The sequence below is a fragment of the Gracilinanus agilis genome, chromosome 4, assembly GCF_016433145.1.
Source record: "Gracilinanus agilis isolate LMUSP501 chromosome 4, AgileGrace, whole genome shotgun sequence".
Taxonomy (NCBI): domain Eukaryota; kingdom Metazoa; phylum Chordata; class Mammalia; order Didelphimorphia; family Didelphidae; genus Gracilinanus; species Gracilinanus agilis.
The window spans coordinates 513408189-513431524 of NC_058133.1; the positions used below are offsets into that span (position 1 = coordinate 513408189).

The window sequence follows — 23336 nt, forward strand, 5'->3', positions numbered from 1 at the left end:
TAATTCCATCCCTGTTGTCCCTAGAATCATTCTCCTTTCCTTTGTTAGCTCTCATCTTTGGGTCCTTATTCTCCCAGCCTTTGCATAGTAGCTACCCCCAAAGCTTCTTTTTTTCTTTCTTCAGATAGAATGTTCAGATAACATAAGACTTTCTGCAGTAATTTCTGAAGTAGAAATTAATATAATTAGTATCGGAAAGCTGACTGCCAATGGTAGTATTATGTGTCTTTGCTTTAGAAAGTGGTTGATTTTCTTGGGGTACACTCAAGAGAACATGTCCAGGGAAATTTCAGTCAAGGAAAATGCTTTATATGCTACTGAGTCAAGTACAAGGCGGGGCAGTGGGGGAGGCAGGGCACACCCAGCAAAGAGCTTATTAGAAAGTTTTTGAAGTGGAATCCCCAAAACTAAGTGCTCTGAAAACTTCTTCCTTTATAGCCTACATCTTTGGGTTTCCTAAGGCATTTGAGAGGAGTCGTCTCCAGTTAAAGAAGAATGTGTTTGACTCAGGAATTGGTGACATTCAAGGATGTGGCTGTGGAGTTCACCCAGGAGGAGTGGGGACACCTGAAGCTTGCCCAGAGGGCCCTGTACAGGGATGTGATGTTGGAGAATTATGAGAACTTGGTCTCCCTGGGTGAGCACACTTGTCTCCCATGACTCAGTGTCTGTCGTTAGGGAATCTTGGCAGTTTTCCTTGTTATTGCCTGTGGGTATTCTGAAATGCTGAGCCAAGTTTGGACTTGTTCTTCAGACTGCCTCTCACGTGGCAGAGGATCTATTCCTTTATGGCCAGTAGGGATATTTCTTTTCACTCTTTCTAGATGAAAAATATCCCGTAGCTTTTTTGTGCCAGCCCTGAGGCTGAAGCTTCTCCACTCCATGGATGCTCAGGTCAAAAATGTTTGTTAAAATACCAGAGGAGGGCAGCTGGGTAGCTCAGAGGATTGAGAGCCAGGCCTAGAGACGGGAGGTCCTGGGTTCAAATCTGTTCTTAAACACTTCCCAGTTGTATGACCCTGGGCAAGTCATTTAACCTCCATTGCCTAGCCTTTACCACTCTTCTGCCTTGGAACCAATACACAGTATTGACTCCAAGATGGAAGGTGAGGGTTTAAAAAAAATAAAATTTAAAATACCGGAGGAATGTGGATGCTGCCTCCTCTAGGAAGCACCCTCTGCCCCCTTTCCTAGGGATTCTGCAGGCACTATGGGGCTCTGCTTTGTATGGATTTTTCTCTCCCTAGACCGGAAGCCCCATGAGCCAACTGTGATCTGTCTTAATTAAAGTTTCATTTCACCTTTACAATTCTTTGTGCCCAGAAAATACACAGTAAAGCAAAGCGAATTACAAAAGAAATTCCGGGCCATTGGTCATAAGTCTGAATCCCCAAATTGTTTCTTCTCAAGACTCTACCTCCCAGATCTAGCACCTGCCAGCCTTTCCAGACCAATCACACATTACTGTCCTGTAGACATTCTGCAGCCATCAGAAATGGCCTTATTGCTTTCGTTCTAGAAAAAAAAAAGGTTGGTACATTTACTTGTAAATATCTAATGTACAATTTGCTTTTCCTTTTACGTAAATGGCAAATTCAACATGTTGCTTTCAAAGCTGTCCAGTTTGTCTCTGTTCCTTCTACCGTCTCCCGATTGTTCTTCGAAAAAGCTCCAGAGACTCTTCTTCTTTGACACCCCCCACTTGTATGTTATCCCTATATTATGTGTTTATTAGTATATGTGTATGTGCATATATATATAAATATACACATATAAATATATATAGTTTCCTTCTGCAAAACGTCTGCTTTGGGGCAATGATTTTGATGCCTTTTCTTTTTATCTCTAACATCTAACGGGTGCCTGGCACATCATGAATGTTCAGTAAATGGCATGATTAATTGAAATGCCTGAATCTCAGTTGAGATACATGAAAAATGGTCTTAGCTTTTAAGCGCGGTCTGTACCCACCCCTCAGAATATGGAGCCGGGTACTTCTGGACTCCTTTGTATCACCCTGCAATGGCCTCTCTTAGCTGCTTTCTTTTTTGTAACTAGAACTGAATTCTTTGGTAGCTTTCTGAGGTCTCTTTTTCAGCACTTTGTCATTTCTTTGCCTACATGTAGGGCTTCCTGTTTCCAAACTGGATGTGATCTCCCTGTTGGTGAGAGGGGAAGCACTGTGGAGGCCTGAGAGAGGAGGCCCCGAAGGCTCTTATAAAGGTGAGTGATGAAGTGCAAAGCAGGCAGAGAACTAGACAACAGCTCCAACCCCATTCCTTCCCCCCCCCCGAAGGTGACATACCTCTGCCATGTTGGACTGACATTGTGTGACATCTCCACAAAGGCCCTAAGGGTGTGGAAAAGAATTAGGCTTTTCTAGCAGTCCTCTTTCTCTTGGGCACAGATCCCTAATCTCTGTCTTTCTTCTTGTTTCTGCCTCAGAGAATGAGATATGTGTTTCTTCTTTTGTATTGTAAAGTTATTTAAAATTTAATAGCCATCAATAAAGAGGTAAGTGTCCAGTTGGAGGGCTTGCCCAGAGGGTATAGTTGTGGATTCGGATGGAATGATGGAGAATAGTAGGCCCACGGGTGCTGTGAAGAAATAGGCCTTGTAGAGATGCTTTACCTGATGGGAACTTATATGGATGCCACAAGAACAAGAAGACTCATCAAAGACCCCACAGTACCAGAGGGAGGAGTTGCCTCAAGTCCTGCGTGGTCCCAACATTAGAGATTATCTCCTTGTGTACTTAAGCAGGCACCATTCTTTTTATTTTTTAAATGAGTTTTTATTGAGGGCTTTTCTTTTTTAATATCTTAAATTTCCCCAGTATGCCTTTCCCTTCCCCTCCCAGAGCATCATTTCATATTATAAATAGTATCTTTATAAAGCCCAAAAATAAAAAAAAAAGAGATGAAAGAAGGGGAGGGGAGGCAGAAATCAGTATAATTTTTTCCAAAAATAAAAAAAATTAATTGTACAAAACTTTTGACCTTCCACTTCTGTCAAGGGATGAGTGTGAAGTTTTCTCCTATTTCTTCTTTTGAACTATGCTTGTTATTTATCATTTTACAAGAATCACTTGATTTTTTTGTGCTTTCATTGTCATTTTTTATATTGTTTCCTTGTTTCTTTTAACTTCACTATGCATCAATTCATGTTGCTCTCTTCATCCTTTTCATCATATTCATCATTTTTTACAGTATAGTAATATTACATTATACTCTTGTACCATAGTTTGTTTAGGCATTTCCTCATTGATGAGTATCTATTTTATTTTCAGTTCTTTGTTATTGCAAAAAGTGCTGCTGTAAATATTTTGCTGTATATGGGGCTTTCTTATCAATGATCTTCTTGGGGAATAAGCCTGGATATTTTATTCTCTTAATAGTTCCAATTTACTTTCCAAATTGGTTATATTAATTTATAGGACTACCAACAATGCACTAGTGTGACTACACTCTTATAATCCCTCCAACATTGGCCATTTGCTTGCATGCATCCATTTTTACCACTGATGTACATATTAACAGAATTATTCACATTTGTGGTTGAAATGTCCCATTACTACTGTTCTTATTAGGTCATTTTAGTGAATATTTGCCTCTGCTTTGAATTAATTGTGTCACCTACTTGACTATTAAACTTGGGCACACTGGTAGGGGTTGGTGAGCTGTCCAGTAATTTTAGAAGTCTGGACACACAAAATAATTTGAGTTTGAAATAGTAATCTCTCCATTCTCCAGCCTTTGAGTTCAGGATGGGACACCACACTTATTTTTGAAAAAAACTTCTGTAAGTCAAATTGCTGTGATCTACTTTGTCATGTCTTTCATCATGGCTGCTTTTAAAATCTCAACATATTTTTGAAGAATGACAGAAATGTATCTGGTTGAATTGAATTTGTTTTCTGCTTTTGACCTTCAATTAATATCTTTTAATTTGTCTCTTCAAGATTTTGAGGATTTAAAAAAATTTTTCTGAAATATATAAGATTGTTTTGTTTTTTACAATTTGGGAAAAGAACAGTAATTGTGAAGATTTCCCCAATTACTCAATTTTCCAGGTTCCTCAGTTTTAGCTGACTAAATTGCAAGGTGTTTTCCAGCTCTGATTTTTTTTATCTACTTTCCCCACTTCTAGCATGGTTTTCCATAGACTTTCTTGAAGAAGATATTTCAATTTTCCGTGATTATCCATTTCTAATAATATCTATAAGTGCTTCCAGTTCTTGAGAATGTAATTAATTTAGGTGTTCTGTTAGTATCTTTTCCCCTGTCCTTGACTTCAGTTCCTCATAAATAGTGTTTGTTCTACCTGGTCCAAATTGTTTTTTGTTCTTTTGGTGAAAGGGATAGAAGCTAAAAGTTCCTCTAAAGAAGATTCCTTTCTATCATGGTATACAGTGGCCAGTAACTTTTTTTTTAATTTAATTTAATTTTTCCCCAATTACATGTAAAAAGTTTCCAACATTTTTCAAAGAATTTTAAGTCTTGCATTCTTTCTTTCCCTTCCTCCCCTTGCCCCCAGCTGAGGTGGTTAGAAATCTCATATAGATTTTACATGTGTAATCATGTGAAACATTTGTCCATATTAATCCTTTTGTGGAAGGAAACTCAAACAAAAAAAAAACAGAAATAAAGTGAAAAAAGTTTGCTTTGGTCTGGATTCAGATTCTATCAGTTCTTTCTCTGGAAGTAGATGGCATTTTTTATCATGAGTCTTTTGGGATTGTTTTGAATCATTGTATTGCTGAGAATAGCTGTTATTCATAGTTCATTGTAGAGTATTCCTGTCACTGTGTACAATGTTCTGGTTCTGCTTATTTCACTCTGCTTCAGTTCATGTAAGTTTTTCTAGGTTTTTCTAAAAAGCTCCTCTTGCTCATCATTTCTAGCTCCTCCTATTCCTCATTTCTTACAGCACAATAGAATTCTTTTACAATTATATTCTTTAACTTTCTCAGCCATTTCCCAATTGATGGTTGTCCCCTTACTTTCCAATTCTTTGTTCCCACAAAAGGAGCTGCTTTAATTTTTTTTTAAACCATTACCTTCTGTCTTGGAGTCTATACTGTGTATTGGCTCCAAGGCAGAAGAGTGGTAAGGGTGGGCAATGGGGGTTAAGTGACTTGCCCAGGGTCACACAGCTGGGAAGTGTCTGAGGCCAGATTTGAACCCAGGACCTCTCGTCTCTAGACCTGGCTCTCAATCCACTGAGCTACCCAGCTGCCCCCTATATATATGAAAAATAATAAAGGCTGCTATAAATATAGAAATTAGTAATTTAATTAAAGCCATGCTGATAGATAAAGTTATTAGACCACTCGCTTGTAAGCATTCAAAACTGCCGCCTCCATTTTGTTACCTCTCTCCTCCCGAGTCTGCTGGCCAAGAGAGAGTCTCCCTCCTAACCCAGGAAATTATAAACTCCTCTCTGCGTCGACGTAGGCCTCCCCACACCCAAAGAACCGGAAATGGAAACCCGTTGGACCACGGGAAATGTAGTTTGATACATTTCCCAAATTTCACTTTTACACCCCTGCTTTAAAAATTTTTTGTATAGACAAGTCCTTCTCCACCCCACCCCACCTTTTTAAAAATTTCTTTGGGATAAAAAATTAGTAATGGTATTGCTAGGCCAACAGGTATATACTGTTTTATAGTCCTTTGGGCATAGGCCCAAATTGTTCTTTAGAATGGTTGAAACAGTACACAATTCCCCCTCTTATGGGAAGAATCTGGGGTTAACATATATTTTATCTGGGTTCAGAGGAAGGGTGAATAGGAGACAGGACTGGGCAATAGGTTAGGGCCTTACAAGCTGGGGAAATACAGTTCAAGAATGGTTTTGGCAGCTGGCAGGAGTGACAGTTGGATCCTAACTGCCACACTGATCCATCTAGCCAGGGAGTCTATGAAACTAATCAGTGACAGGGTAATACAGGGACAAAAGGATTTATAAACACAGATTTAATAATGACTAGGAGTTAGGGATAATGGGGAGAGGCCACACTGAATCTAACCACTAAAGACCACACAAGGCCTGGGAGAATGGGTTAATGACTACACTGCTCTAAACAGACTATAAGGGAAATGGGTCTCTCACAGTCATGTCCATTTCTGCTCCTCTTGATGTACAGGAAAACAGATCCACAGGAAGGTAAATCCAGGAATGTTAAATCAAGGAACTGGTCTCAGACTGGGATGTCTACCACCCAGTTAAATCTTCTTGCTCACTTGATCTTTCCTGGCAGGTCTTCCTTCTCAGTGATAACTCCACACTCCTTGGTCTCTTCACTGGGGCAGGTAAAGGCAATCATATCCTCTCCCTCTCTCAGCTTGACCAGAGTCCTCAAGGGCAAACAGTTTTTTCCCTTCATTCCCTTTAGAATGTCCATGGATGACAGCCAAGGTCTTGCCCTTGGCCTACTTGCTAAATCTGCTCTCCTACTTTTAAAGTCTATTTCCTATTAAACCCCAACACTGTATTTGTGTCTCAATTTTCCCATATCCCCTCTGAGTTTTTTCATTTTACTTTTCTATCATAATAGCCAGTCTAATAGGTGTGGGATGGTACCTCAGAGTTGTTTTAATTTGCATTTTGCATGACTATAGAGAGTTATAAATACTTTGAGGACTACCTGTACATATCATTTGACCATTTATCAATTGGGAAATGACTTGTATTTTTATATATTTAATTTATTTTTATATGTATTTTGGAAATGAGGCCTTTATGAGTGAGACTTGTAAAAAATTTTCATACTATTATGATTAGTATGTATTACTCTCCATCCTATTTACCCCTTTAGTTTCTGACCTTCACCTCCTCCAATTTGTCTTCTTTTCTATCATCCCAAACCCCTTTTACCCTCTTTCCTTCCCACTTTTCTACAAGGTAAAATAGATTTCTATACCCAATTGATTGTGTATGTTCTTCCCTCATTGATCCAATTCTGATGAAAGTATGCATAGTTCATGTGCTCTCTTCCCTACTTCTCCCATTCTCCCCTCCACTGTAAAAGCTCTCTCATGCCTCTTTTTGTGTGTGATAATTTATCCCATTCTGTTTTTCCCTTCCCCAAACTCTTTCCAATGTGTTCCTCATACTCAAGCCTTAATTTTGTTATCATATTCAACCCACACCCTTGTCCTCTATATATGTATACTCCTTCTAACTGCCTGAATAAAGATAAATTTCTTAGGAGTTACATACCATGTAGGGATGTAAACAGTTTAATCTTATGGAATGTCTTTTGAATTCTCTTTCCTGTTTATTTTTTTATATTTCTCTTCAGTCTTGTATTTAAGAGACAAATATTCTAATCTGCTCTGGCCTTTTCATCAGGATTGTTTGAAAGGCTCTATTTCATTGAATACCTATTTTTTTTTCCCTGAAGGATTATGCTCACTTTTGCTTGGTAAGTGATTTTTGGTTAAAGTCCTAGCTCCTTTGTCCTTTCGGATATCATATTCCAGGCTCTTTGATCCTTTAACATTTTTTTTTATCCTGGGACTCCATTCTAGGAGCATCGGGCCACAACCAGTAGGCAGTGGGTCACACTGTTGCTCAGGGTCACCCAGCTGGGAAGTGTCTGAGCCCGGATTTTGAACCTAGGACCTTTCGTCTCTAGGCCTGGCTCTCAATCCACTGAGCTAGCCCAGCTGCCCCTACTTAAGGTTGCAGTTTCTTTAGCAGATGTGGTTTTTTTTACAGGGTGGGGTTGCTAGCCCCACGCCCAACCCTCCTCCTTTTTCATCCGGGCTAGGGACCGTCCTTGGCCCAGGAGTGGTAAGGGTGGGCACTAGGGGTCAAGTGACTTGCCCAAGGTCACACAGCTGGAAGTGTCCAAGGCCGGACTTTGAACCTAGGACCTCCAGTCTCTAGGCCTGGCTCTCAATCCACTGAGCCACCCAGCTGCCCCTCCTTTAACATAGAAGCTGCTAAATCTTGTGTTATCCTAAATATGACTCCATGATATTTTAATTGTTTCTTTTAAGCTGATTGCAATATTTTCTTTCTGGAATTTGGCTATACTATTCCTAAAAGATATTCTTTTGAGATCTCTTTCAGGAGGTGATCAGTGAATTCTTAAAATTTCTATATTGTTCTCTGATTATAGAATATCAGGGCAGTTTTCCCTGATAATTTCTTGAAAGCTGATGTCTAAGCTCTTTTTTTGATCATGCCTTTCAGGTAGTCCAATAATTCTTAGTTTATCTTTCCTGGATTTATTTTCCAGGTCAGTTGTTTTTCCAGTGAGATATTTCACATTTTCTTCAGTTTTTTCATTCTTTTGATTTTGATTGTTTCTTTTTCTTTCTTTCTATTTTTGGTTTATTCAACTTTATTGAAGAAAAATAACTTAATTACTAGCAGAACTATTAGTTGATCACTCATCCATTGACAACTTGCATCATTTATTCTGTGCTATATTAAATAGTGTATTGGAAAATAGATTAACTAATAGCTCCAAGCCTCCTAACAATATTTAAATGAAAATTACAAAAAGTTCAAGACCCTATTTTGGAATGCAAGGATTTCCAATTTCCATACTCTGTAGAACAAGAACAGGTCATTCCTATTGACATGCATGAAATACATCACATTTTCTGTTTTGCTGATGCTATAAATTCAGTACCAATTCTCCAACCACATTAGTTATGAACATAAAGTATATCATGAAACCTCAAATTTCTAACAATAGAAGACTTAAACAAGATGGATGCTGCTACAGTAATGTTGTTTCCTTTGATATGACAGTTGTATATCCATCTCCCTCCCTCTCAGATGGTATCTTCAGCATCTGTTAGAGCAGTGAGGAATGGGGTTTTAGTCTCATAACCAAGTTAAAGTGAAGACATTGGCCACATGATACACATGCTCCATTTTTTAAAAAAATTCTGAATCTTGGGCAATTGTTTTCTTGTAACTACTTTACAGTTTCTAAAAGCAATTATTGTCCAAAGCTGGAAGAACTTAAGTCTTCTCAGATGAGCATGTGCATGAGTAAAGGGAGACAAACAAAAAAAAAAATTAAAAAATGAGGTCTGATAGGGGAGCAGCCAAATAAGAAAAACAAAAAAGAACAGTAATTTAAGGTTTATTCCAGCTATAATGCAGATTATTCTGACTTTAAGTTAGCATCACATGGCATACTTCTGAGTCCATTCTCAAGATATTCTGTTGTACTTGTCTCTGCCTGTTTTATAGATCCCTGCAATCTCTGGCACTGAGGGGTCATCTGGGTTTGGATCACATAGCAGTGAACAAATGGATCAAAGAACTTTAGAAATAGTTAAAGCAGGAGACCATTGTGATCTTAGACAAATGCTGCTATTACTGCTAATGTTTGCATGATAAATTCTTGTCGTAAATGCAACCTTTGGTAGTTTGAAGGGATAGTCTATAGGGAAATGAGTTGTCAAAAAGAATATCAAGAAGCCCTTGATATGGACTGTCATTAGGTCTAATAATTTTAGCTTGCTAATGAAACATATCATCCCTAACTGGATCTGCAGAACACTATGCTGGAGGGTCACAGGCCAAATCACTAAGTTCCTGTGAACTGCGTGAACCCAGTAATGCTCTCCAGGACCAGAAGCCATTTGAGATAGGCGGAAAGTTGCACCTTTACAATGTGGGCCACGCTTTCTAGCACTATCCTCGATCACCAAGCAGTGCACACTCTGCTTTCAGAGAGGGCCCTGACCACTATTGCCTGATTGTTTCTTGATATCTCGTGGAATCATTAGCTTCTGTTTGCCTAATTTTAATTTTTAAGACATGATTGCTCTTCAGTGAGCTTTTTTTACTACTTTTTCCATTTGGCCAATTCCACTCTGCAAAGTTCTTTTCCTTAGTGAATTTGTGTATGCCTTTTTTTCCCTAGGGCCAATTCTACTTTTTCAAGACATTCTTGTCTTCCGTGCACTTTTTGTGTATCTTTTTCCATTTAGCCAATTCTGTTTTTTAAGAAGATCTCTTCATTGGGTTTTTGTGCCTCTTTAAACAATTGACCTGTTCTGTTTTTTAAGGTATTAATGTCTTCAGTATTTTTTGTGCTTCCTTTACTAAGCTGACTCTTTTTTCATTGTTTTTATGTATCACTCTCATTTCTTTTCCCAATTTTATTCTGTATTTCTTATTTAATTTTTAAAATCCTTTTTGAGCTCCTCCATTAATTCTTTTTGGATTGAGATCAGTTCCTATTTTTCTTGGAGGCTTTGGATACAGGAACATTGACTTTGTTGTCTTCTTCTGAGTTCGTGTTTTGGTCTTCCCTGTCAGCAAAAGAACTTTCTATGTCGAGTTTCTTTTTTTGTTGTTTGCTCATTTTTCAACCTTTTCCTTTCCTTTTCTTTTTATTTAAAAATTGTTCAAATTAGGCTTTATAATTGGTGAAGGGAACTCTGTTCCAAGTTTCAAGTCTTGTGTAGCTGTCTTCAGAGGTGGCTTTGGAGATTTATCTGCTTTCATCTCTTCTACGATGGTATGATGGGAGGAGAGATGTGTTTAATACTCTCCAGGCCTGTACTTTGGTCTGTGAGTAACCACAAGCACTTGGTGGTCTGACGAGGGTTCCCTGCTTTCCTCTAGATATAAGCTCTGGTATGTGCTAGTGTTCTTCCTCCTACTGAGACTGCACCCAGGATTGTTACCTGGATTAGTATATGGGCAGTGTGACAAGAGAGCCAGCAAAGAGACCCTATAATCTCCTGAGAGTTGTTCAATTGCCCTTTTACTGTCTTTGCCTGATAACTCTGGAAACCTTTGCTGCTGATTCAGTAGCTCCCAAGGCTTGTTGCCTTGATGGTGCCTGCCTTAGTGTATTACTTTGTGTTCCACTTGCACCCTGGTGCACTAGATATTTTGTGCTGGCCTTCTAAGTTGTTTTGGGCAGAAAAATTATTTCACCCTGTCTTTTTGTGGGTTATGCTTTTCCAAAATTCGTTTTGAGGCATTGTAATTTTTTTTGGAGGGTAATTTGTAAAGATCAGGTGAGTCTGTTTACCTTCCATGCCCCCCCCTAACTCACCCAAGCCAATAACTTTTTTAAAAAATCCTGACCTGTTTTAGAATCAATACTATGTATTGGCAAAAGAGTGGTAATGGAGGCCAAGTGACTTGCTCAGGATCACACAGCTAGGAAGTGTCTGAAGCCAGATTTGAAACTAGGACTTCTTGTCTCTAGACCTGGCTTTCAATCCACTGAGCTACCCAGCTGCCCCCCCAAGTTAGTAACTTTTTAAACATTTCTTTCAGATACTCTTAGTCAGAAGACCAAGTTTGAAATCAAAGTCACAAGTCTGATGCAGTACATTTACATGGAGGAATCATACAAGACAGATCTTCCAGTAAATATTCCCTGGCATTCAAGCACAGCAGAACCAGTGGAATGTGATATTAATTTAAAGATGCAGAAGAGCAATCAGGAGAGACAGTCCAGTCTTATAACAATTCCACAGGAAACTACTTTTAATGAAATGACTACACCATATTGTAATACTTTGGGAGGGGGTTTTAATTTGGCATCAATCTTTGTTCCATGGAGAAATCCTGTGAAGAAAAGCCTCCATAAATATAATACACTAGAAAAAAAGGTAAAGGATTTTTCAGACCTATTCATATGCGATGCATTTTCCTTAGGGAAGAATCTTTCTAAGTATGACAAATGCAAGAAGCCCTTTAGTTACCACTCAGATCTAATTAAATTTCATAGAACACAGACTGGGGAAAATCTACATGAGGATAAAGAAGGGAGGAAAGCCTTTGGCAGAATATCAGGTGGTACTGAGTATCAGAAAATTAGAATTGGAGAGAAAAATGAATGTCATAAGTATGGAAAAACCTTTAGCCACCAAAAAAGATTGATAAAAATGAATAAAATTAATACTAGAGAGAAGCCTTTTGAATGTAATGAATGTGGGAAAGGATTCAGCCAGAGGGGAAACCTTATTACTCATCAGAAGACTCATACTGGTGAGAAACCATTCAAATGTAAAGAATGTGGAAAAGGCTTTAGTCAAAGAGGAACTCTGATTAGCCATCAGAGAACTCATACTGGAGAGAAACCCTTTGAATGTCATGAATGTGGGAAAGCCTTCAGTGAATGGGGATCCTTTAATAGACATCTCAGAACTCATACTGGTGAGAAACCCTTTGAATGTCATGAATGTGGGAAAGGATTCAGCCAAAGGGGAACTCTCATTAGCCATCAGAGAACACATACTGGAGAAAAACCCTTTGAATGTCATGAATGTGGAAAAGCCTTCACTTCAAGTAATGGACTCAAAACACATCAGAGAAATCATACTGGTGAAAAACCTTTTGAATGTCATGAATGTGGAAAAACCTTCACTGAGCGTAAAGTACTCAGAATCCACCAGAGAATACATACAGGAGTGAAACCCTTTGAATGTAATGAATGTGGGAAGGCCTTTAGTGACAGTAATGTCCTCAGAAGCCATCAGAGAACTCATACTGGAGAAAAACCCTTTGAATGTCAGGAATGTGGGAAAGGCTTTAGTCAGAAGGGAACTCTTAATAGCCATCAGAGAACTCATACCGGAGAGAAACCCTTTGAGTGTCAGGAATGTGGGAAAGGCTTCAGTTGGAAGGCAAGTCTTATTGCCCATCAGAGAACTCATACTGGAGAGAAACCCTTTGAATGTCAGGAATGTGGGAAAGGATTCAGACAGAGGGCAAACCTTACTACCCATCAGAGAACTCATACTGGAGAGAAACCTTTTGAATGTAATCAATGTGGCAAAGCCTTCAGTAAAAGTAATATTCTCAAAACACATCAAAGAACTCACACTGGATTAAAACCCTTTGAATGTAATCAATGTGGAAAGGCTTTCAGTGATGGTAATGTTCTCAAAAGCCATCAGAGAACTCATACTGGAGAGAAACCTTTTGAATGTCAGGAATGTGGGAAAGGCTTTAGCTGGCGGGCTAGCCTTATTACCCATATGAGAATTCATACTGGAGAAAAGCCCTTTGAATGTCACAAATGTGAGAAAGCCTTCAGTCAGTGGGGATCATTTAATAAACACCAGAAAACTCATACTGGAGAGAAACCCTTTGAATGTCATGAATGTGGAAAAGGATTCAGACAAAGGGTAAACCTCATTACCCATCAGAGAATTCATACTGGTGAGAAACCCTTTGAATGCCATGAATGTGGAAAAGCCTTCAGTGAGAAGGGACACCTTATTAGACATCAGAGGACTCATACTGGAGAGAAATCCTTTGAGTGTAATGAATGTGGGAAAGCCTTTGTTGAGAGACGGTCCTTTAATAGACATCAGAGGACTCATACTGGAGAGAAACCCTTTGAATGTCATGAATGTGGGAAAGGATTTAGACAGAGAGTAAGTCTCATTACCCATCAGAGAATTCATACTGGTGAGAAACCTTTTGAATGTCATGAATGTGGAAAAGGATTCAGACAGAAGATAAACCTCATTACCCATCAGAGAATTCATACTGGTGAGAAACCTTTTGAATGTCAAGAATGTGGAAAAGCCTTCAGTGAGAAGGGACACCTTAACAGACATCAGAGGATTCATGCTAGAAAGAAATCCTTTTAGTGGAATGAATGTGGGAAAGCCTTCATCTAGAGGGGATCCTTTAATGGACTTTAAAGAACTCATACTTGTAATGCAGGCTGGTAGCAAAAAAAATAATCTTGCTTTTGCAAACCAACTGTAACAGTTTGTCAGTTATTTAGAATGTTGAACCAGCTTGGGGGCTGGGCTCAGGGGAAAACCCTTAGAGCAGGCTATAAATAGCCCTGGAGTTCCAACTGAAAGGGCCTTTTGCCTTTGGGGCATTTTGGGACCTGGTCTATTCTTTCTAGACCTCTCCCTGACCTCTCCATTACATCCTGCTATTTTCCCTGGATTTCCCCATTGGGCCCTGGGAGGAAGGGTGGTTTGGTGATTAGACATGGTAGTTTTAGCTTCTGTAGGCAGGAGGGACAAACTAAATCAAGCCATCCCCCTTTCTAGTGATCTGATAAAATACTTTTACCTCAGGGCAATGAAACCTTCCCTGACTGAGAGAGCAGGCCTCTCTCTGTCTGACCCTCTCTTGTGTCCCTTCCCCCAGCACCAGCTTTCTCCCTAGCAACAGTTACAAAACCCTCAAACCCCTTTTCCCTCTGCTTATCCCTGACATTAACAAATCCCCTTTGATATCTACACAAAGCCTCTGGTGAATCATTATACTTGATATTAGGGCAAAGCTGGAGAGAGAAGGAATAACTTTACTTTTATTTCTTGAGGGCAAACCTGGACATCCATTTTGGGCAGGAAGTAGCCAGCGGAGACTTCCTGTAGATTTTAGTTTGACTGGCAGGGAGGAGCCTCTTGTCTCCTCCCTCACGGGACCTTAGAAATTAACAACAAAAACCTTGGAGTCAAACCCATACTACTTCTGGCTGACTCAATTCTTTGGGTATCACAGAGATAACCCCTGCCTGAAGGACCCAGCCTATTTCCTCCCAGTACCTATCCTCTGTCTCTAGCTTCAGTGACTAGCCTGTTTGAGCAGCCCTTTCCTATATTCCCCAATCATCCCTTACCTTCCTATATTCATCCCTTACTTGCTTCATTCCTTTAACTTAGCCATCCCCATTTATTCCTCTCATATCAATATTGCCTTTTATTTCAGTACATTTCTGGCAAGCAAAGTTAGTGAAAAACCTATAATCTACTGATCAAACCAAAATGAGGTTAGTTAGAGTAACATTTATCCTATCTAGCATTTCAATGATTACCTGGTCTCTAATGCAAGGTGTCATAGATTTCTGGTTTATAAAAGTTCCTAACTTTATTCAACAACTCCTGGATATCTATGATTACTAGAAATGGTGTGCTCTGACCCTAGCTGAGTGCATTTGCTTCATCCCACAGCCATAGCTATAATCTTGACAATCTGGCAATTCCTTTTGGTCTCAAAAAATGTTTTCATTCACTTGTGGCAATGGTTCAACTAAAATACAACACCTAAAAACATACTGACTCTGGGGAACTTGTAGATAACATCAGACTGCTATTTCAAGTGCTAAAGCAGATAAGGGAAGGAAAGGAACTGGACAAACATAATTCTCCAGCTGAAGATTGTGGAGTCCAATATTTAGGCAATAACACTACCACAAACAAAACACCTATGGCTAGTGACAACCAACCTTTATCTAAACCATCTGCAGAATCCACAGTTAAAATTTTGCCAATCGTAGATAGAACAATTATACGACCTGGTGAAGGGGCAGTACATGTAAAAACCTACAAAGCTTTCACCCCAAGTGACATGGAGACACTGAAAAGACGTTTTCCTAAGTTCTTCTAACATCCCTTCAAGAGCATTAAAGAATTAAAAAGAGACTACATTGTTCAATCCAAGCTTCAATGACATGGAATTTCTTTTAGGGGAATTTTACTCTCCCTCAGAAAAGGAAAAATTCTTAGCTGAAACTCGATCAAACCCCAATTTAACGGATTGGTCATTGGTCCACCAGGATTTAGATTTTACACAATATACTAACCTTAGATACCTAATGCAATGCAGGACTGATTTGTTGGAAGCCATGCGTATACATGCTAAAAGACCAAATTTGTGGCAAAAATTCAAAAAAATGAGACAAAGAGAAGAAGAACATCCCAGCAACTTCCTCGATAGAGTAATAGAGGCAGCTGAAACCATATTAGGCCTCCGTGATACACATGCCTAAGAAACGATAGATCACATCTGTAGGCAGTTTGTCAAAGGAACATCAATCCCCATTCAAAATTATTTCAGACAGAATTGTCCCCAGTGGGAATCATTGCCACTGGAGGATGTAAGACAGCATGCTTCCGACATTCATGATTCAAAGCAAAAGAAAGCAAGGGCAGCAAGGCAATTATTCGTGCTAGAAAGAAATCCTTTTAGTAGAATGAATGTGGGAAAACCTTCATCTAGAGGGGATCCTTTAATGGACTTTAAAGAACTCATACTTTAGGGAAATCTTTTGAATATAATGAAAGCGGTACAACCTTTAGTTAATGGGGAATGTTTATTGGCCATGAGTCAATTCACACTAGAGGAAACTTTTTGAATTTAGTTAATGTAGGACAAAACTTATTACAATTATCAGAAGAATTATTATTAGAAAAAACGGATGTGGGGAAGGCTTCAGCAAGAGGACAAACTTATTAGACATAAGAGAATTTAGAGGAGAAAAACTACTTGAATAGTTCGTGTGTGTATGTATATATTTATATGTATCAGTTCCAATAAAAACAATTTATGTAATGACTACAATAATGTGAAACAGCCTCAAAAATTTTTAGAAATCTAATCAGTGAAATGATCATTTATGTTGATTCAATTATAATTAGTGTCGGAAGACTAATGAATTTCTATTTCTTGACAGGAAGTCATTGACTTTAGATTCAGTATCAGAATATATGTTTTCAGATATGCTCAGCAGAACTTTGTTTTGTTTAACTATATTTCCTTGTTTCCTTGTTACCACAGAAGGCTTTTATTTGGAATGGAGGAAGTTATGGGGGAAGAGAACGTGGCTAGTAATAGTGATGCTAAAAGAAAGTGCCAGTGAAAGATTTGAAAGTGAAGAGAACAGAAAGGATTTCAGACAAGTGGCACATATATTTCCACTGTGTTAAACTTAATATTTGCTTAAATTGCACATAATAAAATTTCATCTTGAAATAGTCCTTTTTTGTTCTTTGCATATGAAGTATTGTGATAAATTTAGCATCCCTTGAATAAGATAATAAAGGTTCATAATATATGTAATCCTCTTTTTCTGTTCTTATTTGTTTATGATGATAATAAAACAATTTTAATGGGAAAAGAAACCCTTTAACTAGATGATCTTCTTATTTATCATCACAGCATTCATGTTAAAGAAAAATGCTGTAAATATCATGAATATGGGAAAGAATTCAGCCAGAGGGTAAAACTTATTGTTCACCACAAGACTCATACTCAAAAATTATTGTTCCAGGTGGGAAGATACAAGTCCTATGTAAGGATGGCTGGGATTAGATGATACATAAATCTGATCAGGAGTCAATTAGATAGAATGCCTTAGCAATTTTTAAAAATCCAACAAACCACTGCTCAGGGATGGCAAGAGCTTGCTTTATTTATTTATTTGTTTGTTTTTGGTTAATTAAGAACATTTTTACATGATTACATGATTCATGTTATTTCCCATCCCCTCCCATAGCCAATGTGCAGTTCCATTGGGTTTTACATGTGTCATTGATCAAGACCTATTTCCATATTATTAGTATTCGCTCTAGGGTGATCATTAAGAGTCTACATCCCCAATCATATCCCCATCAACCCATGTGTTTAAGCAGTTGTTTTTCTTCTGTGTTTCTTCTCCCACAGTTCTTTTTCTGGATGTGGATAGCATTCTTTCTCATAAGCCCTTCAGAAATGTCTTGGATTGTTGCATTGCTGCTAGTAGTCCATTACATTCGATTGTGTCACAACGTATCCATCTCTGTGTACAATGTTCTCCTGGTTCTGTTCCTTTCACTCTCCATCACTTCCTGGAGGTCTTTCCAGTTCACATGGAATTCCTCCAGTTCATTATTCCTTTTAGCACAATAGGATTCCATCACCAACAGATACCACAATTTGTTCAGCCATTCCCCACTCGAAGGGCATCCTTTCATTTTCCAATTTTTATGGTAAGAGTTTTGAATGCAAGTGCATTTTTCTAGTTACTGTGGCCATGGTTTCTGGAGGTGCAGCTAGGGTAGTGCTGTTCCGAGAAGAGAAACAGAATGATGGCTGTTTGGTATGAGACATTCCATCATATCCTATATGTCATGCAATGGCAAGAGAGTTGCATGTAAAGCCTTAAAGTGCTGTTTGGTAATGATGGCGGCAGACAGCAAGCAGATAGAGATAGGAGGGATAAGAACAAAACTCTCATACTCTAAAATCTTGTATTTCTGATTAAGCACTGATTAAACATAAACAGCAAAACCTAGAGTTTCAGCATTAGTTAAGCATGAATTGCAGATCGATCAGTTTATCCATTATATGTACTAAATCTGTAATATTCTATACTGGACATCAGCTTTGTGCCTAATCTGTTTTATTAATCATCTTGTTCTTTATTTACCTTCATTCAGAACTGTAAGACATAATTACCTATAGTAGTCCTCTAATGTACCCCCCCAATATTCTTATTCCAGAATGGCAGCAAGACCTCTCCCACACTGACAAATGATGACAAGGTGGATTATGGGGGAACAAGGGACCTGCTCACTGGGGACTCTGGCATTCCAGAAGAATCCCTCAAACTTGTACATTCTCCTTATTCCTTGTGACATAAATGTCAAACTTGTGTCCACCTGAATTTGGTCATGCCCATTTTCCAGGATTTTCAGGAGAGGTGAAGATTTCTCTTTGTGGGAGATGACAAGCTCCCAGGCCGAAATAAATATGCACACCTTGATACACCCCTCAGATTGCTACTCCATACGTGGGGTTATGATTCCACACCTGGGGCTGCTACTCCAATACCTATTGGGCTAGTCCATCACCCTGAGAACTACTTATTAGGGTTCAGGGCTGCTACTCCTCACTTGGAGATACTACTCTGCACCTGGAGAGCTGCTATTCTATCAGCTCCAGAGAGGCTACTCTACAACTCCCCAGCCTAATCCATCAGACCCCAAACTATTCTACTAGCTATTAGGCTATTATACCACCATAAACCTCTTCAAATAAAATTATTTTCTTCTGAATTGAATGGAGTTTGAGTCTCCCATTCTTGAGGTGAGACCCTGCTACATACAAACTTGGGAGTGTTTGTCCCACAACAGTAACAGTAGTCACCATCATCATTCTTGTCCAACCTCCCCACCCCCAACTGGCTTATCATCTTTATGCAAATGACATCCAGAAATTTCATAGAGGGGTGTGTGTATTGATATATAGGTGTTGTAAGCTCATCATGCTCAAAACAACTCATCATCTTTTCCCTAAAACCTTCCTTTCTTCTAAACTTTTGCTTTTGTGTCCAAGGTGCCTTCATCCTTTCCATTTTCCCAGATTTATAACTTTGTCATCATCCAGGACTCCTCACTCTTTCTCATATCTAATTAGTTGTTAAATTTGCCGTTTCTACCTTCACAACACTCCAATCCATCTATATCTCTCCATTTATTTATACAATTGCCACCTTAGGTCTTTATCACCTCTTGACTATATTGGTGAAACAACCTTTTCATCTGGGCTTCCTGTCTCAAATCTCTCAGTATTCCAGTCCATTCTACACACTGCTTGCCAAAGTAATTTTCATTCTTTAAAAAAACAAACAAACCCAAACAAGACCCTGACCAGATTCTGTCTTACTTTCAGTTCTAAGACAGACAAGTGGCAAAGGCTAGGCAATTGGAGTCAAGTGACTTGCCCAGGGTCACATAGCTAGGAAGTGAATTTAAATTTGAAAACAAGACCTTCCCCCTCTACACCTGGCTCTCATCTAACTGAGCCACCCAGCTGCCTCTCCCCTGTTCAGTTCTAATGGCTTCCTTCTGCCTCTAGGATTTTAAAGTCTTACACAACCAGGTTCTAATTTATCTCTATAGTTTCACTGGATGCTGCTCTTCTTTTGCACTCTTATGATTCTGTAAATTCACCTTTGCTTTATTCCTCACTTGGGACACTCCATTTCTCTTTCTCCTCCCCACTTGGCCTTTATGGCCATCCCACATACCTAAAATGAATGATCCCCTTATTGCTGCCTCAGAGATTCTTTCTGTAAGAGGAAGCTCAAGTTCTTCCAGATTCCCCCAATGGCTACTCATGGACTGAAAGAGAGGAGAGAGACTCAAGGTATAGAAGGAGCCATACATTTCCAGACATAGACAATATGGATTTGGTTTGTAGTTTTGTTTTTTTTTTGGAGGGAGTAGATTAGGGAAGGAGAGTAGTATTTGACTTGGCAATACTTTCCTTTCCCTCACTCCTCAACAAAAAGAAAAGAGGCTCACTATCGTAGCAGTAATTCTTTGTTAAAAAAAAATTTTTTTTAATATGTAAAATGAGACATAAAGTTTAGAGAGAGGCAACTAGGACAGCTTTGAAACTGCTGACATATATATGTACATATATACATATATATATCATTGTAATTAAAATTTTGAAAAGGAAAGCAAAACATCCAATGGAGATTCCTGGTTTCATATGCAATCTTATATATATATTTTAAAACTCTTACCTTCTGTCTTAGAGTCAATACTGTGTATTGTGACTTGCCCAGGGTCACACAGCTAGGAAGTGTCCGAGGTCATATTTGAACCCAGGACTTCTCATCTCTGGGCCTGGCTCTCAATCCACTGAGCTATCCAGCTGCCCCCTGCAATCTCATTTTTCTACTCTTTAAATAAGGAAATGGGGTGTTCTGGGAGGACTAGCACCTCTGGGGTGAGGGCTTGCTAAGCACATGGGGAGGGCATGAAAGGGATACCAGGCCCAACCCCCACTGTTGAGACCATCATTTCCAAGGACTCAGAATCTCATGACAGGGCTGTCGGATTTCCAGAGACATCTTCAGTTGCTGTCATCTTCCCCTTCTTAGGCCTTTTGGAAACAGGCCGGTTCTCTAAGCAGTTTCTCTAGCGTCTGCTCTTCCCAGTAGAGGTCACTGGTAATACCTTTTCCTAAAACTTCCTGAAAAATAAATCTGAATAAAATTTAATGCAGCCTCTAAAATTCTGCATGGCCAACAGCCACGTCATACACTGAGAGCTAATTCAGACCTTAGGATTCTGATCTCGTTAAACCTAAAGGATACCTTGAGAGTTAGCTTCTCTGGTTAAAAAAAACCGACAATATAGACCTGATTTCTACAACTTAGTGTTAAAATATGCTCAGTGGCTTTGTGTCACATTGGAAACAACCACATCTATATAAATAAATAAATATATATACCCAGAAAATCGCCTCATCTTTCTCCAAAAAAAAATCCTCCCCCCCCTTACAATTCTTTGTTAACATTCTTAACTTTAACCTTCTCATTCCCCCCTTAGGAGAATGAGATTCTGCTAAGGATCTTGGCTTCATCAAAAGCCAACTTGCTTGGGGGGCAGCTGGGTAGCTCAGTGGATTGAGAGTCAGTCCTAGGTTCAAATCCAGCCTCAGACACTTCCCAGCGGTGTGACCCTGGGCAAGTCACTCGACCCCCATTGCCCACCCTTACCACTCTTCCACCTAAGAGCCAATACACAGAAGTTAAGGGTTTAAAAAAAAAAAGCCAACTTGCTTCCGTACCTAAGCTTGATGGCTACCTAAATGAACGTTCACCCCTTTAGTATAACAATACACCGGAGATGGGATTCACAAAAAGCTAGGCAGATCATCCCCCATCTCATTCAATAAGTTACCAATAGCCAGGTATCAACCATGCTCAAATAGGGTACATAGAATACCCACATAGACTACTCTTCTTGGGTCTTCTTCCAAGCCTCTGGGTCCTACACACACACAAGGGTTGCTCTTACAATAAATGACAAGTCTTAGGGAGAATTCAGCAAGCCTTAGAGACAACAAAAGATAGACCATAAATCAGGTTTCTCTAAGATAAATAGTTGCGCCAAATTCTTCTTAAATAAGACAGAAGATATTTCTGATGCTGTCTTATTCAATAGTCTTTTTTTTATTAATTTTTTTTTAAACCCTTAACTTCTGTGTATTGGCTCCTTGGTGGAAGAGCGGGTAAGGGTGGGCCATGGGGGTCAAGTGACTTGCCCAGGGTCACACAGCTGGGAAGTGTCTGAGTTATTCAATAGTCTTATCAAAATAACAATGGAAAGAAATACAAGTTCAGGTTGAAAAGCTTAGATTTTTACAAATGAATAGCCTAGATGTTTTTCAGCTTTAACTGTTAGATAAAGATTTAGGGTTGTGTTCATATCCTACCAATCTCCTGAGAATGGAGACTTGCTATAAAATAGACATGGTTATGACAAAGGGGACGTGGGTCCCCAAGTCTCATGTGAAATTCCAGGCAAGAGTCCTAGAGACAGCCAATAGCAATGACGAAATCTCCATCAGTCGGGCACAGAATCATACTGGGGAAATCAAGGCCCTCGCAAAGAATAGCTCTCCCAGCTTTTCCCTTGAGATAGAATGCCACTTTGCTGGCACTAGGAATCAGCTTAAATAGCAAGTTTTATTAGCTAGAGCTTAGGGCTAAATTATTTCTCGCCTGGTGCAATAATAATAATAATAATAATAATAATAATAATACCAGGTCATAAAATCTTACATCCTCCTAAATCGATCTCTAGAAACCAAGGAATGGACTGCACTTTGGAAATCCACCTATCTTTGTAGACTATAGGATCGTTTTCTTAAAATATCTAGAAAAATATTGGCCAACTGCTGTCAGTCTCAAGAGCACAGATATAGGCGTAGCTCCAGAGCAGAACCCCACTGGTGAAACAAATCCACAACGTGTAGACGTTTTTCTAGACATATAGTTCTAGAAGGAGTTCTGGCCATCATCAGAGCCCCTCTGCGCACTCGCCCTCTAAAGGAAGAGTGGCTGTCCTGGAGAAAAGGGGAAGAATTAAGGCACCAGGAAGACTTAAACCTTGAATGACATCCCGGGCGAGTTTCCCACGGCCCATGTGACGGAATAGGCGGAACACGTGGTTTTGTCGTTTTCATAAAGGGTAACTGAGTCGCTTCGGAGAAGCCCGTTTGCTTCAGGACGAGATTTAAAATCAGGATGAAAATTCCGAGCCAGGCTCCCAGGACCCCTCAGAAAGAGGGCTGCCCACGCCACCCCTTTTCCACATAAATGCCTAACCATTTCCTTTAACGGTCTCCAGATAAGGGAGAAACCCTGCTTTTAGCCTGAGGTCTTTACACGCTTTACCCAGTTTCTCCCTGCCATAAACAAGATTCCAATTGAACCAGAGACCAAGCTTCTCGGGCAGCTCAGCTGTGGGAGCCTCTGCAGGTGCGGCCCGGGTGGCCTGCCCGGGGGCGCAGGGATGCCATAGCGGCACAGAGACCAGACACCACAGGACCGCCATGCCATGGGTGGTGGCAGCCCCACCAAGGCATTTCCCCAGGGAGGAAGCCATGTGGCTTGGAAAATGGCACAGAGCGGGCCCTGCCAGGGTCCTTTGCTGAATCCACGCATCCCCACAATGATCATTTTTTAAAATGGCAAATCCATGTTTCGCTAATGAAGATGCTGATTTACAGTGAGTTCTTCAACAAAATTCTAACCCAGTAACAAGGGGGGGGCAGGGAGAGGGGGAAACGCCCTC

General features: G+C 39.6%; 1 protein-coding gene and 1 pseudogene across 1 annotated transcript; one reads left to right on the top strand and one right to left on the bottom strand.

Annotated features, from left to right (window-relative positions):
• Positions 1-446: 446 nt before the first annotated feature.
• Positions 447-13670, top strand: LOC123244744 (zinc finger protein 345-like). The gene is made up of 3 exons (XM_044673313.1): positions 447-637; positions 2128-2223; positions 11275-13670. Exons 1-3 carry the CDS (start codon positions 496-498, stop codon positions 13602-13604), a joined length of 2568 nt encoding a protein of 855 aa, XP_044529248.1. The 5' UTR covers positions 447-495; the 3' UTR covers positions 13605-13670.
• Positions 8776-9522, bottom strand: LOC123244746 (annotated as a pseudogene).
• Positions 13671-23336: the final 9666 nt, after the last annotated feature.

Excerpts from the sequence above, each read along its gene's own strand:
- LOC123244744 (XM_044673313.1), top strand. The coding sequence starts at position 496 with ATGTGTTTGACTCAGGAATTGGTGACATTCAAGGATGTGGCTGTGGAG. Across the intron at positions 638-2,127 it reads TGAGAACTTGGTCTCCCTGG|GGCTTCCTGTTTCCAAACTG; the intron begins GTGAGCACACTT and ends GCCTACATGTAG. Across the intron at positions 2,224-11,274 it reads CCCCGAAGGCTCTTATAAAG|ATACTCTTAGTCAGAAGACC; the intron begins GTGAGTGATGAA and ends CATTTCTTTCAG.